The sequence below is a fragment of the Myiozetetes cayanensis genome, unplaced genomic scaffold (assembly GCF_022539395.1).
Source record: "Myiozetetes cayanensis isolate MyiCay16 unplaced genomic scaffold, myiCay2020 scf4, whole genome shotgun sequence".
NCBI lineage: Eukaryota > Metazoa > Chordata > Aves > Passeriformes > Tyrannidae > Myiozetetes > Myiozetetes cayanensis.
The window spans coordinates 41,069,488-41,085,863 of NW_026087631.1; the positions used below are offsets into that span (position 1 = coordinate 41,069,488).

General features: G+C 36.1%; 1 protein-coding gene across 1 annotated transcript in view; it reads left to right on the plus strand.

The window, feature by feature from the left end:
• BNC2 (basonuclin 2) overlaps positions 1–16,376 on the plus strand; it is a 325,106-nt gene that overhangs the window by 194,046 nt on the left and 114,684 nt on the right. Inside the window, exon 3 of the mRNA XM_050328920.1 lies at positions 15,305–15,407. Coding sequence (XP_050184877.1) covers positions 15,305–15,407 — 103 coding nt within the window. The remainder of the gene's footprint in view (positions 1–15,304; positions 15,408–16,376) is intronic.

Below are 16,376 nucleotides of genomic sequence, written 5' to 3' on the forward strand. Positions count from 1 at the left end.
TGGGCTGGTGTGTTACACACACTGAGCCATTTCACTTTTTACCAGCCTCGTCTTCTTTTTCCATAAATGTGCACAGTATATATTTGTATTTGCTGCAAAGCATTTGCATATTAAATGGTGACAAAAGTTAAGATTTGTCATACGATAAACTTCTGGGTGCTATGACAGGAGTAAATGCAGGGCTTCGCATGAGCACAGCATGTGCCCATAAGTATACATGCTGGATTAGAGCCTGCAGACTGGTCTTTGCACTTGTATAGTGAGCAGCAGCAGGATTACTGTAGCTGATGCTACACTTGGTGAGATCTAACACCAGTATGGCAGAAGGCACAATGAATAAAATGTTAAACATGCACTGAATATCGTATTCCTCTGGATACAGTTGGGAGAGAACTTGTTAAAGATGCTAGGAATGTGCTAAATGCACTCAGTTGACTTTGTCTGTGAGGATGTGTGTTGATTTTTAAAGATGTTGAACACTGATAAATCAAAATGAACATTCAGGATCTGATAAATATAAAGTACAAATATAAAGTACGAATGTTCTGTTTACTCCTGGTATTGCGATAACCTAGAAGATAAAAGTTTCAAATACAATATATACTGCCAAGTGGCAAAAGTTGCTTTTAATTTAATGCAGCAAATTAGAATACATTCTTCTGGATAGTGTAGCCTCACTGCTCCTAGGACTTCTGTATAGCTGTTGTCTTTCTCTGCTGAATGCATGTAACTGAATGGATGAGTTTTATTTAGTAAAATAACTTACTTTCATTTAAAAAAAAATAGGAATTTTTCTTCATTAGTTGGTGTGCTGCCCTTTCTTCAGAATTCTCGAAGCTTGAATATGCTGCGAGTATGACTTTCCTTATTCAAGCTCTGAGGAATAAGGTACAGAAACAGGCTGTTACAGCAAAACTTTAACTACCATTGCCTAATCTGTTTCAGATTTTTAAATAAACAAGACTTCAGGGTCCAGAGATAATATTTTAGCATGCATTTCAAAGTATAAATTCACCTATTAGTGTGAGGTAGAAGTGAATTTTATCAAAGTCAGACTGCTGACCACTCCTGTCACTATATAAAACCAAAAGTAATGGAAAAAAAACCAAAATCTTGCTGACTGTGTTTTTCCCTTTGGTGTAGTCTAGTATCTGAGTTCTCAATTGATTTTAAAGAAATATATGCAAATTAAGTTAAACTTTTATAAGATAAGAGATTAGAAGAAAAACTGATCTGTATTTATATGTAAAACTTCCTGTTTGTTTATATGAAGATGCCTTCCTAATTGCCAAACCAGAAGAGGGCACATTTATCTTTCAAAAACAATTTTATATTAATTGGCCAAATTTAGCTATGATTAGTGTGAACTACGCAAAACAATAATACTAAATTCATAAAGTCAGAGCAAGAAATATAGCATCTCTTGACTACCTGATTTGGTTCTCAGGAACAAGTTACTGGGACAGAAACTGTGATAATGGGCTGGCTACAGACTACAACAAATGTATAAAAAGTTAGCGGTTTGATTACATAGAAGCCGTAATCTCTGGACGTTGTACAAGTGAATGCACATCATGTAAACCTCTAGAAAAGATATCTGCACTGCATATTTCTTACCTAATGTAGAAATAAGTATACAGGTGTAACATAGGAGTCATTTACGCAGCTTGGTGACAAATGTAAAAAGCAATGCTACTGTGAGGTAAGCCTTGTTGGTCATCTTCCCAGTATTGTGCTTAAAGATTATTTTCTTCTGCTTGCTACTTCTTAACTTTTAAGGTCATCCAGAATTTTCAGACAGCCATCAGTTAAACTAATAAGAAAGAAATAAACTGCTTCTATTCTCTCTCAAGCAGTCCTCCTCCTTTGCTGACGCCACTCACTGAAGAGCAAGTGTTTAGGGTTATTCTGGTGCGCTGTGATAGACACCTTTGTGTCCAGATTTTTGGGCAGATGTGAAGGATTGACAGTGGGAACATTGCTGTTATACCAGAAAGCACAGTGCTCAGCTGGATTATATGACTTTTGGAGTTCTTCTGTATCTCTCAGTTTAGGGCTGTCCATTTGCCCTTCAAGCAGAGATTATTTTTAAAAGACAGGGTTTGAGGTATATGTTACGACCACTGGGTTCCTTTATTTTTAAGGCTTTGTATTAATCCATGCATTCAGCATGAAGGTGTACAGCCAACACAGAATCTATTCTGGCTTCGCTCTCAGCAATTTACATTATGTTTTTCTCAGGTCACAACTGAGGACTATCTCCTTAAACAGCAACCACCTGATTCTGATTAGTTTTCTTTTATTTTCTGCCTATGTCATCAACTGTTACACATAATATCATAAAAATAAGGAGTAAGAAGGAGAAAGAAAGTTACTTAACATCAAGATCCTCAGAACCTCTGCATGTATTGAAGGTCCCTTACACTCTTCAAAATAGTGTCCCAAATTGAATTGAGTACTAAAAATTGGGAAGTATCAAGAAATAATTAATGAGTGTCACTGTCAATGATGTGGAACACTCTCATTAGATAAAGCCTTTATCTCTAATTGTCGCACATACAGTCTTTACACCCATTTAGTATTGTAGTTTTTTCTTTTAATGGAAACTTGTTAAAAATAGGCATTGCTCACTTTTGCATGTGACAAGATATAAAAGGGAGCAGTGTCTTTTTTAATTTGATTGGAGTTTCTTTTCTGTGAATCCTTAGGAATTAATTGAAGGTGGTAACTGAGGAAGAGGAAGGCAGCTCTGTTGCTGCGTATTCTTTGCAAAGATATTGTTTCTTCCATTTAGAAATGTGACTGAACCAGCTGTCACCTACCCAAAAAGAGTCATAATCTGGGATATATTGTCTCTTGTTTCTTCCCACACTGCTTCTGAAATCTAGAAATTAAGAGAACTGAGCTTCTGTGTATCTCCTCTGCCCACCCTGAGACAGATAGAAACCGCTGTGACAATTATGATGTACAGTGGTAAAGGTAATTTCGGAGGATGAGTTTGTGTTACCTCCCATACGCTTTCAAAAGAGACTTGCTGACTAAGCGCAACCTAAGTATTGCATCAGCCAGAGCCACAAGTGATACAGCATGTATCTTCTATTCTTTGAAAATGAGTTTTGTTACTGTGAAGAAAGCTTACACACACAGAACTGGAGGCACATATTTCTCACTCTCCTAGCAGTTTATGGATTTTATTTTCTCATAAGAATTAGTAAAATACCATACATACACGTATTATGGTGTTCTGTGCCTTTTGTTAGTAACCCTGGTGTAGCACCCTTCATCAGTCTGATGCTCACATTGTACCAGACTCCATAATTCTGAATGAGAAAGAATCTCTTCATATTTAGTCAAGACCAGATTTTAGTTTAAAAAAAAAATTAAGCTATTCCACAGTCATTAGCTACTCACTTTTCATTGCTAAAAGAAACCATCTCTGGAGAAGAGGGCTACATCTCTGAGAAAGCTACTGCCTAGCAGTGAGGGAAATGAACATTTTCAACTCACGTGATATTTCAGGGATTCTAGTAATGCCTCCATGGCAAGTGTCTTTGAAAGTCTTATAAGAGTGACCTTCACCATCACTATTATAATTTTCGTTTGACCATTGATTCCCTCATTGGTGATTGTGAGTAATCATTTACACACCAGCTTACACCATTCCTTTGTAGTAACAACTTCCTTTGCTTGAAGAATGAAGCTTTGGGGTCTAGTGATTTTACCTGTGACTGTCTTGAGCTGTGAATATGCTATTCCATAGTGAGAGAAACTTACAGACATTTTGTGTTACCATTCAATCAACGTAACACTCACAAGCTGCTTAATAGAGAACGGCAAATCTTGTTTCCAGCAAGTTAGATGTTGCAAACTAGTGAAAATGCAGCATTTGGCCCAAGAGATGCTAGGTAATGTGACTTGCTCTTCTGGCCTTTTTGCAGAACTCCAGAAGCTGGAATTCTTACATGATCTTTTTGTGTGTTGTACTTGGTTCACGGAGCCCCTGGTGGTCTAGTGGTAAAGGCGCGGCGCTGTCACCGCCGAGACCCGGGTTCAATTCCCGGTCAGGGCCACTCCCGGGCAGGTGGAGCTCGTTAGCCCTTAAAGGCAACCCACCTACGTCCTAAGGACCTCACTGCCACCGTCCAAGCTCGCTTGGCCCCGGCAGATGAACCTTAGGATTAAAGGGTGGGCTCAGTTCCGCGCACACTGTGTCTCACCTAAAAAATCCAATGCGCAGGCTGGAAGGTGTAAAGACCTTCTCCGGATCTTCGCTCGCGAAGACTGGCCATTATTATTATTATTATTACTTGGTTCACACAGTGATTTAATTATTGAGTTGTGTGAGGTTTTTTTCTACCTTTAAAGAATATGAATATGAGTATGTGGAAACCATGAGGATGTGTGTACTTGCAGAATCAAGTGGTATAGTTGGTTGATAGGCTGTAAAAAATAGCAGTATAAACTGTAAAGACTTAGAAATATGTATGTTTTTTTTGTAGGCCTTTACTTGTCTTGTGCTTTGTTTTTGTTTGTAGCTCTCTCTGTCTTATCATTATTGTATTAAAGATAAATTTTTTCTCTATGTATATATGGCAGTAGATCTTACATTCTACACCTCCTCAGATTGTATGCTGCAAACGTGTTTTGCCATAAACAGCATGACTCATCTTAGATGAGCTGGACATTGTATGTTGTAAATCTGTACAGTTACAGTAGTGCTTTTAAATGCATGTTATAATGATTTAATGAGACATAAATTTGAAGATCAAAACTGTTTAAATTTGAAGGTTGTGCAAAGGAAGAGGCCTGGGAGAACAAAAATCTTCTCAACTCATACGTGATATTGTAGGATGGAAATGTATGAGTAAGTACATTAGGAAAAAACCCACAACCAAAAAACCAACAAAAAACCCCAAAACAAAAATCCCCTACTTGAATAAAAAGAACAGGCTGCTAAAGCTTGTGCTTATGTTTATAAAAGCAAATAAATATAATTATTATTATATTGTATTATATGTATTTGTGTTCTTGAGTATAGCTAAAGGACAACGTCCCATGAATTAATACATTCCTTTAGAATTGCAGTAGATTTTCATAATTTTTTTAAAGCATTCCTATTGTAACCTACATCAAAAGGGCAGCTATGTTTCTTGTGTCTGACTATACATATGCATTATAAAAAAGTGAGTCTACTGTAATTACCAGTTTGCAGAGCGAATTCCTGCAGGGTTTGTACTCTCCCCATTAGTAAAAGAGATAAGTTGAAATGTATTAAAATTTCACTGTACAACTGGGAGTTTTTGTTCACAGTAAATGTGGTAATGTTTCTTCATTGCTTGACTGTTTGTGTTTAAATTTAGGCAGTGTGCCCAACAGGGACAAAATTATAGGATAAAGCTATGTATAAAAGAAAATCCTTCTGAGAAAACCAATGATATCTCCCCCCACCCTCCTTCTCTCTCTTCTTCTCTCTCTCTGGTTAAACACACACACACACACACATATATATTCATGTTCCATTCTGGCCAAGGAGAAACATTTTTTCTGTTTCTATTTACTGTAATTCTTCTGTATTATACATAAGGTAAAGGGATAGAGTATTCTTTAGTGAACCTTAATGAAAAAAGTCTATTACTCTGTTTTCAGGCAGTATTGAAGAAGCAAAATTTAAAAGTTACATTACCTAAAAAAATACATATATAAATAATGAATGACTTTAATGAAGAGAAAATTTTACACCTATTAATCTGGCTTTTGGGAGGCCAGGTTAAAAAAAAAGATTGTGTGGTTTTCTTGTTCTTACTTGCTTACAGTATCAGTTTTGTGGCTGACAGAGTTGGTCACTGAAGAAACAGTGCAGGATTGAGTATTTTGATAATAGAAATAAGAAGTTATTGCTTTAGGTGATAAGTTAAAAACAAGATACATAATACAGAATGTTGACCTTGATGAGACAGAAAAAAATATTTTCTTTCTAGAATTATTTTCAAAACAATAAAATCTTACATTATAACTCTTTCATGGAACTTCTTTAGAACTCCTATTTATCTTCACTGGCTAAAATGCAGTACAGTGCAGTGTAAATCCAATTTTTTTTTCTAAATTGAAAACCCATCATTTAGAATCCAGAAAGCAGTAATATCTGAGAAGGAGAGAAAAGCCTGAAAAGTCAAATCTTCTTGAAGAGCAGATTAGACAAGAAACAATGTATTTGTGATATTCTTAAAGGAGAATTTGTAAATAAATGGACAGAAAGGAATAGCTATTCCAGGACCCATGCTGCATTTTACCTTGTTTAACTCAGATGTTGCTTATTCTACAGATTTATAGAAGAAAAAAGTTGAAAATAAAAAATCTAACTGCTGATTTTGACAACATAATTTTGTGTGGATGTTTACATTTTTCTTATAAGGTTCACTATTTACCTGTTAAAGGTGATATTTTTGCATATTTGCATCTTTTCACTTGTAATTTTTACTGGACAGACTGTAACTAAGATTGATCAAGACTGGTCTAGAGAGAGATATTTATCTGATCACCTTTAAGGCTTCTGATTAATTTGTGGGGAAACAATTAATGAATTATAGATACTAGATTTAATAGATTTGTTGTTTGATTTAAAAGATTTAAATAACTTTTTTTGAACCATTTATAATCTACTGAAAAAAAATCATCTTTCATGGATTACTGACCCAATAGTCCATGTAATGTAAGAAAAATATGTTGACAGCTTCCTTCCATGCTCCTGCTACATCAACAGGCTCTATGTCTTTTTTTAAGATACTGCAGGAAAATTTCCATTTGGGGCGTGCTTTATTTAGTTTAAGTTTTACATCACAAGCTTTGAATGATTGGTTTGCGTTCTTTCACAAGGCTGATACTACAGTATGGGGATCTTGGTATTACTCAATATAGTTGCCAGCAGATGCACTTACTTTCCACAGAAGTATCACCTGGACTTTCCATAGAATCGTAGGTCATGGAATGGTGAGGGGTGGAAAGGACATTTAAAGATCATCTAGTCCAACCCTTTGCCATGGGCATGGTCATGTCATCTTCAACTAGATCAGGACAGTACCAGAGCTCCATCCAACCTGAACTGGAATGTTTCCAGGGATGGGGTGTCTACCAGTGTGCTGGGAAACCTGTTCCAGTGTTTCACCACACTCCTCAAAAAAAACCTTTTTCCTTATATCTAATTTAAATCTACCCTGTTTCAGTTTAAAGCTATAACCCCTTCTCTTATCACTACATGCCCTTAGAAAAAGTCCCTCACCAGCTTTCTTGTAGCCTTGTTTAGGTACAGGAAGGCTGTTACAAGGCCTCTCTGGAACCTTTGCTCACTGTAGCTCAATCACCCCAGTTCTCTCAGGCGTTTCTCATAGTGTAGGTATTCCAGCCCTCTGATCATCTTCATGGTCCTTTCTTGGACTTGCTCCAACAGGTCCATGTCTTTCCTTTGCTGAGGACTCCAGAGGCAGATGCAGTACACCAGGTGGGTCTCACCAGAGCAGAGTAAATGATTGATCCAGGGCGAGCAGGGCAGTGAAACCAGTGGAAGCAACTTGCTGCCTGTGCTCTCTTAAGATGGCAATTTGTGCTTACTTGAGATGAGGACTGGGTGGAGCTTGCAATGTCACTCTCTAGAAGAGTATGTGGTTGAACTCCAATGACTGACAGTGTTGGTTTCATAACATGAATCTGGTTTTCATCTATAAGAACAAATGTTTGTGTTTGTTAACATGCTCTCAGGTGCAGGGAATAGCATTCTTAAATCAACTATGTGTTTTCTCTTTAAATTTTAAACAAAGAAGCACTTGTCAGTCTTATTTTCTTCAGCACTAACAACTTTGTCTCTGGTGCTTGAGAACCTCAGGCTAGTTTTGCATGTTATAGAAACATAGCATAATACTTTACCTTCAGTCTTTGTAGAATATCCTGTTGGCAGCACAGTGAGTTGAGTGTCTAGAATCAGGATGAAAGGTCTGCAAAAAGTTCCTGCAAAATAACAAATATATTCTGCATTATATTTTCTGTAGAAAAGTCTAGGTAACATTCCTTGACGCAAGTTTCCACTTTTGGAAGTTTCTACCATAGAACTGAAGAGGAACTCCTAAATTAAAGCAAGATTACAAATTATTTTTTTTTCCCTTGTCTTCTTATTCCCCATTCACTTACCAGCTCTTTCTCCAGAAGACTTGGAAATAGTTTTATACAATGCTTAAAGACTATATTGTCCTTGCTCCAGGAAAAGCTGTTTTATCATATTAACAGCTTTCTCTCTCGTTAGCATCCTTCTCTTCGTATTATATTAGTAACAGTTTTCTTGAATGCCAGAGAGAAATATAACAATATTACTATCTTTCAAACTATATTTACTGAAAATAAATACAAGTAAGAAACAATGCTAATATAATGTGATGTGAAATTGCTAAGAAAATATTGCAATGCGGTGAATAACTCAGAAGATCTTTGAGTATCTGTAAACGGGAGAGAGATCAAAAGTATCATTGCATTACATGAATGTTTCAGACCATTCAAATGCAAAGTATATTCCTCCTTACTGTTTTTTGTTTTGGGAAGAGCATCTATCAATGAAGGTTATTTCCTCTAGGTGATTTCCTGTGTTTAAAATCATTAATTTAAGAGTGGTAAATCAACCTGAGCTTGTATAATTAAAAAAAAATCTGTTAAAATCTTTGGGCCAGCAAGAGAAATAGTAATGCGAAATGCTTCTGCCTTACCTTTTGTCCTCATACTTTACTATGTTGTGTGAACTGTTTATTAGCCTTATCTCTGAAAGTGGTGATGTATTATCATTACCCATTTTTTTGAGATTGGACAGTTAAAAATTGAATTGTTAAGTAAGCAGCTTAACCAGTGCCACACAGTACATCTGTGGGAGTGACACACCCAGAGTCAGAATCAAGGCATTCCTCCTCTTCAAGTCCAGTGCTTTGGCTGCGGAATTACCCATATAAACATTTTAGCTGAGTTTAAAAATTGTCATATTTATACCAGAATTATGTGATGGAGACATAAGATCTCCCTGCAGACACAGAAATATTTCTGCATGTGTAGGCTTCATTCTGAAGAAAGTATGGCAACCACTTCCACCCCAGTTTTCCTTCTTTCTTACAAGTTAAAAAGTACTTTGGAATGTTGCCTGCCTGTGGGAAGGGAAGTAATAAATCCCTTGGTTTTGCTTTGCTTTTTTTTTAGCTTTACCTATTAAATTTTCTTTATCTAAACCCACAAATTTTATCACTTTTACTTTTCTGATTCTCTCCCCCAACCCACTTTTGCCCACATCAGGTGACTGTGTGGGGCTTAGTTGTCAGCTGCAGTTAAACCAGTTAAAACAATTCTCTGTAATATCAAGCTCATTATAGAGAGGCAACATTGTGCATTTCCTAAATGTCAGTACACAAATGATCCTCCTTTTGATGTTAATTTAAAAATAGATTGTATTGCACTCCTGATTTGCCAACTATTAGAGGAGTATAGTTTCAATGGGATCTTTTTGCAGTGCTGTGGTATTTTTAAAAAGTACTTAATTGACAGGAGAAAAATATTTATTTGAATTCATGAAATAGTAAAGAAGAGAAGAGACAGATTTTCTAAGAGCTGTTTACAAACCATATAAAATGTGCTTTGAAAAAGAAAGAAAAAACTCCCAACCTAAACCACTAGTACGGTATGGTCCTGCGCTGAGCAATAGTGTTAATTTAGGTAAACAGATCTTGTCTTCTTCACTTTATAACAAAGAAACAGTAAGAAAAATATAATGGCAGAAGAGACTCCATTTAAAAAGTGCTGAAACATTTGCAGAACTTACCTGTTGTCTGCTGCTTTGCAGCTTACTCTGTCATGAGTCAACAGAAACCAACACAAGTGTAGATCTCTGTTTCTCATCAGCCTCTTACTCAGTAACTTTGATTATTTTGATATGCTGTCATGTCTCAAGACCAGCTACTGTATGTCTCTAAATTATTCTCCCAATGACAGTGTTACTTACTTTCAATAAAATATTGTTCAAATTTAGGTATTGGGCATTTAAATATAGAATAAAACTATTTGACAATGGGTAGAAAGTGTTAATTTAACATAATTATTTTTCTTAAAGTTGAGAGATAAGTTGCAAAAAGTGCTTTTTGCTTTTACTTTTCCAAGTAAACTTGAAAGCTTTTACTTTTCCAAGTAAACTTTGCTTTTACTTTTGCTTTTACTTCTTGTCATTTCATGCAAATATTTCATTTACTGATATACATCACCAACACTTTTATTGTGTCTAAAATCATAAACGAGATCATTTATTCTGTCAATTAAATATGGAAAGTTCTTGCCTGTATTAAAAAATGGAGAGAACTTGTGAATTGCTGCATTATACAAAATCTAAATTTTAAGTATGTGTATGTGCATATGTGCGTGTATGTAAAACCCTTGGCATTCTTGTTAATTCATACATTTGTGCAGACTGCATATACACTTTGAGTCTTACTGATTTTAATGCAGCTGTGTAGAACTGCACTTATGCATCAGTTGGCTGGTCTGCAGTCTTGCTAAAAAGATTTCACTGACCAACTCATGCTCAAGCTTCGTGCTCCTGTGTCTGGTAACAGTGGATTTAGATTGTTTGAGTTCTGTAGGATAAACATATGGGAGATGCATTAGACAGATAGATTGTATAGAGAGTGAGTATAGTTGGCTCCATTATGTATTCAGATGCACAATAATATATTATAGATGGTTGGAGAGGGGACATTTCTTAAACACCTTTTTGTATTTGAAAAAGGTGAGGCAAGAACATTAAGAGTAAAGCTCTGTTAACACTGCCACTGTATAGAAGGATATAGCTGAGACTTCAGTAAGATGGTATTCAACCTCACAGGACTCTTGAGGCCTTATCACAAGTTATATTAAGAATTTTTATTGCAAACCTTACCTGTCTCTCCAGAATGTTTTATCATTTAAAAGTCCCTCCCTCTTTTGTAGTCACTGGTTAGAACTCCAAAGGAAGAATCATTTCTCTTTTTTACATTCTTTCCTCCTTCTCCCACACTGTGATCCCTTAGGTTATTGCCTCTTATCCCTCGGAAGCTCTGCAAAACAGGCAGATTGATTTTCCACCACTGCTATAGGCTATTTCTATGAACATATGAACAATATTTACTTTTTAGTTATAATCAAATGACCCAAGCAATGTTAAATGAATATCCTTGGCGTGGGGGAAACTCACAGAAGTCAGGTCTAACATCTTTTAATGTTATCCATAGAAACTTATGCATAGGTGTACTAGAAATCGTGCTTTAATATTAGACAAAGTTCCCTTCTTTCTGTGTTATGCTTTACAGGAATATCTCAAAGAGAGCAGCAGGATATTTCTGAATGTTTCAGTGTCAATTATAAAATTTTAGGATTTAAGGAATCCATAGTATAAACTATTTTAAATTATTCTACTGAAATCCAGTCCATTTCCTCCACAGGTCCTCAAGGGCCACTGTAATTTTGATAGAAATACAAGCAAAATTATGCTAGGAACTCACTTGAAGGGATATATTAAAATGTCTGAGAACTCCTGTTAACTGAAGGCCATTGATGTGGTGAAACATAACAGCATGTCTCAAGAAGCTGAAAAAACCCACATTTTTTGTTGCATACTTAAGGGCGTTAACGTGTAGGTTGTCATCTAAATACACGGTCGCCTACCAGCTAGTACAGGGGAGGCTGTATTTGCTGATTTTACTCTTTCTTTTACTAGTCAAAGTCTTTGGTTTCTTTTCATTTCCTTCTGCTCTCTCTCTACCTTTCTTAGAGAAATTTCTAGGAAAACCTTAGGGAAAATTTCTGTTTCTTTCCCAACAAAGTAGTTTAATATGCCAAGTCCTGTTGCATAAACTTTTTAACAAAATCTCGGGAAGGCAGAACTACAGGGCATGACTTCTGTAATTCCTAGCTGTACTTTTTCAGAAGCATTTTCTGGCTAAAGTTTAACATTACTAGCCCCTTGGATTTTTATACCAACTCTGTAACAGGTTTGAACAATGATTACAGTATTTAGGGGCTGCAAACTCACCCAGGATCTTTTTATTATCCCGACTTCCAACTCCACCCCTTTCAAATTAAGCAGTAAGAGATGTCCAACCACTGGTTCATCAACACACGCTGCTATCTACAAGCACACCAGTTACTGTGCCTTAAAATCCTGCCACTGGAAAATGGATATCTGCATTACAGCTTTGGGTTCTTAGGTGAATCTATGCCACATTCACCTCTGGCTGCCATTCTGAGTCCTTCCTGAATCTTTTGGACAAGCTCTCACTGACTTGTGTTCTCAAATGGTATTGAAAAACAGTAGGAAAATACTGTTAATAATTTGGATGCATATCCTTGCAAAGCTCAGTAAATTTGTTCATTTCATTTTGAAGGTGTTCAAGGACACTGCTTTCTCTTGTGTTTAACAAATGTTAGCATTCCATCCCTGTGAGTAAGAATACAGACTATTTCTGGCATCTTTAATCTTGTCTTCACCAAGTTATATCGGCTTCATATTGGATGTTGTAGTCATCTGAGGTAGTTACAATGATTCTGAATTAACTGAATAAAGTGAAAAATTTATCTTTGAAATAAAGATTGAAATTTTTCCATAGCCACTACTGCTATAGAGTGCCTCAAAATTTATGTTGCATCTACCCTGGTAACACTTTACTATCATCGTGTCTGGTTGTTGTTTAGGGAATGTAGACATCAGGCTAACAAAGTAATTTGCCTAAGATCATGCCAGAACTTGAGCTAGAATGAGTATTTTCAACCCTAAATGAGCATCTTGCAGCTTGAGGGTAATCCTCACCACTCAGAAGTGCATGGGATTCTCTGTGTTGGAGTGGGGAACTACTGAAACCAAACTACAACCTGGCATCCACACACACCCTGCGGAAAAAGCACACAAGTAAGGCCAGACTGAATGTTTTGGCCATGCTAAATATCTTTTGAGTTTCTCATGCTAATCCATGTTACTTTATAAAAGTGCATAGCTCTTTTTGAAGACTTTTCAGATTTAGTTACTGGGGGAAAAGCTGACATTTTCATGTTTCTGAAAAATTTGGATGAACTTTTTGGGTGATATACATAGAAGACAGAAATTTTACTAATTAGTTAGTCTCCTTCAACACTTTACATCATCAATACTCTCTTTAACTCAGGAAAGGGGAAAAGAAACATGTAACCTGAACTTATTTCCCCCGTCTTAAATCTATAACAGCTAAATGGATCATTTTGAATGTGTCTAATAAAGCTTACTCTTGGGCTGAAACATTGTATTTCAGGTTCAAGTTGAATCAAATTTTTACAGACAACCTGTTAACCTCTAGGCCAAAAGTAGATAGGGTTGTAATGGAAATGCTGATGAGCCTTAATAAAGCAGCTCTACCAAATGTCAGAGTTTCATCTGCTACATGTACTAAACTATATTACGCCTCTTATACCTACTGTAAGTGGCACGTGAACAAATTAAAATAACATCGAATACAACAAATATGTGTCACGTAGGTGCAGAGATCTAAAAAAAGTGGTGAATGTGAGAAAATCTTTTATGGTCCAATAAGAATACCGTTTTTTAAGACCTCCTTCTTGCACTACAATTAATTATAGAGTTCATTAATTAATGAACATATTAGTGAAAGAACACCATTACTGACCAGTGGAGACCTGATATATTACTGAGTCAATAAACTATTGAACATGAAACAGGGCCTTTCAGGAGAATTTTTTCTCCTAACCCACAAACACATATATTATTCTTGCATAGTCAGCACTTCTTTGGTTCCCTTATATTTCATATTACTAATTCTTCTAATCATGTGTACATAGAACAGTGCTTTATAACCTAGCTAAAGAGTAATTGGACAGGTGACATTGGGGCTGAGGACCTGAAGTGTAAGGCATAATAGAGCAGGATTTTTTTTCCCCACTAGGTTTGTGAGAGTAAGAGATAGTAAAAGAGTAATAGGATAGGAGGGATAAAGGACTTTTGTACCAGAAATTTGTCAGAGAAATACAGATATTAAGTGTATCCACGAACTACAAATATCTTTAAATTGCTGTCCAGTGCAGAGAAATAAGTAAAGAGATCAAACATTTAAAATAACTCTGAGCCTTTTTTATTGTCAGCAGCCAAGGAGTTTAGCTTGGGCAAGCTAATGCTGAATGTAATTTTTTTAAAGGCAGTATAGTTAAGATAATTATTTTTTAGTAGGGGAAAAGTGTGTGAATGTGTCTATTAATTCTTTGGAAAAGGCAAGTGTCTTCATAATTCTTCAGTATCGCTGTGGCAATAGGTACCAAGCACCCTTCCCCCACCTTAGCCCCCAAGTAATCATTGATTGCATCTAAATCTATAGAGATATCTTTTCCTGGCAGCTCTGGTAGTTACAGTAGATTGTTAATCTGTGAATGATCAGAATAAGTCTCCCTGTCTCAGAAATCTCCATGCAAATTACATCTAAATGCATATCATAAATTTATTAACAGCAGTTTGAAGTGCACAGGTCATCTTCTACACTATTTAAAAACACATGCCTGTTACGTTATGAAGAGTCTCTTTCAATTTATATTCACTTTTTTGTAGATGTACCTAGCCCCTGCCAGAATAAACCTGTGTAATTTTTGCAATAATTTCAAAAAGGAAGATGAGATATTAATAATGTGTATTATTTAAACAAATTTGAGATCTCTGCATAGGACCAGAGTTTTAGAGTTTCTACTCTGAAACAGATAAATATAAGTTTAACAAATGAAGAATGTTAGGAGGTAGAGGGCTATGCCTAGATACTAGAGAAAATGATAAATGCAAAGGAAAGTTACAGGATGTTTTATGAAGCTGTCCTATTCTTGTACCTTGATCATTTTATCCTGTTTTGGGAACCCATCAAATACATGACTCCTTTCTGCAGTGGGGTTACTTCTTAGTTGAACCATATAAAGGAACCCTGAAAATAAGTTTGGGTACCATAGGAGAAGGGGGAATATATCTGTGGTTTTCCTACGGAATCCTCGTACTACTATTTTTTTTTCCCCCCCTAAAGAAATGGAACAATTCTTTTAAAGATTTTGGGAATGTATTCAAATCCCTGGAACATACTAATGTATGTTTTTGAAAGAAAATTAATTTCTACTTAAAAGAAAAGTGTTTTGGATATTAGAAAACTGGGTTTTGTTATGCAGTTCATATCCTTCTAGCCCTCACAACAAATCTGTACAAGCAGGTAGAAATACATTAATATGTGTTTTTTGTTTCTTTTTCTAGGCTATTCGCTGTACACTGGTAAATTGCACATGTGAATGTTTTCAACCAGGGAAGATTAACCTGAGAACCTGTGATCAGTGTAAACATGGCTGGGTGGCACATGGTAAGAAATGTCTGTTCCAAGTTTGTTTTTTCTATTCTGTCTATCTTTAGCAGTATCTCTAAATAGTAAGAACTGGAGTGATACAGACAATAGCTGTACCTATTTGTCTATTAATTCACGTGTGCCCAGACTGGGTTTGTACATGTGTATGTATGCATATGGTTTTTTTTACAGCAATTTGTAGGAAGAAAAAGTAATAATCTGTTATTCTGGCAATAGCTTCAAGTGCTTCTGGAGTTCAACAGCTTGTGTACCCCTCAAAAGAGTATTCTGGCCTTCAGGAAATAATGTAGTTCTAGCAGGGCTTAGCAGAAATGCTAGAAGTTTACAGTATGGTTGCACAGCAGAGTTTGTATTGCAAAGAGGCATCAACCAAAAAGTCATAGGGTCTAATGGAAGTTCAAACATGCCAGTGTTAAACTTGCAGATCTCACATCGGGATGAGTGAATCTTATTTGGCTCAATGAAATTGTGCATACATGATCTGTGAGTTGAACAGCTCTTCCCATGTTTAAGTAAAAACAGAAAGAAGGTAGTAGAATGCCCGGATCCTATGTAAAGGCATGAAAGTTCCATTGTATTTATCCTTTTCTGCTTTGTGAATTTTGTGGAGGTTTTTTTCCTGATGGTCACGATTAAACTAGCATGAGAGAGAGAGAACGAGCGCTGTATATCCTGTTAGAAGGCAAATGAGGAGGATACCTAAAATGGTTTAATGGAAAAAAAAAGCAGAGGGCCGGGGGAGGGAGGGGAGAAAAATTACTATGTTTGCAGAAGAAATTACTATTGGAGTAATTTTTTTCTCATGGTCTAGGCTCTTGGCACCAAAGCAAGCACAGTCCTCATTCCCTACTTCTATCAGACTTTAGAGGCTTCTATGCTATGAATTTTATTTTATTTTGATGAGACCTTGAGTAGAGGATACTTGATTCCCTGGCTGACATATGACAAGTGTGAATGCTTAATAAA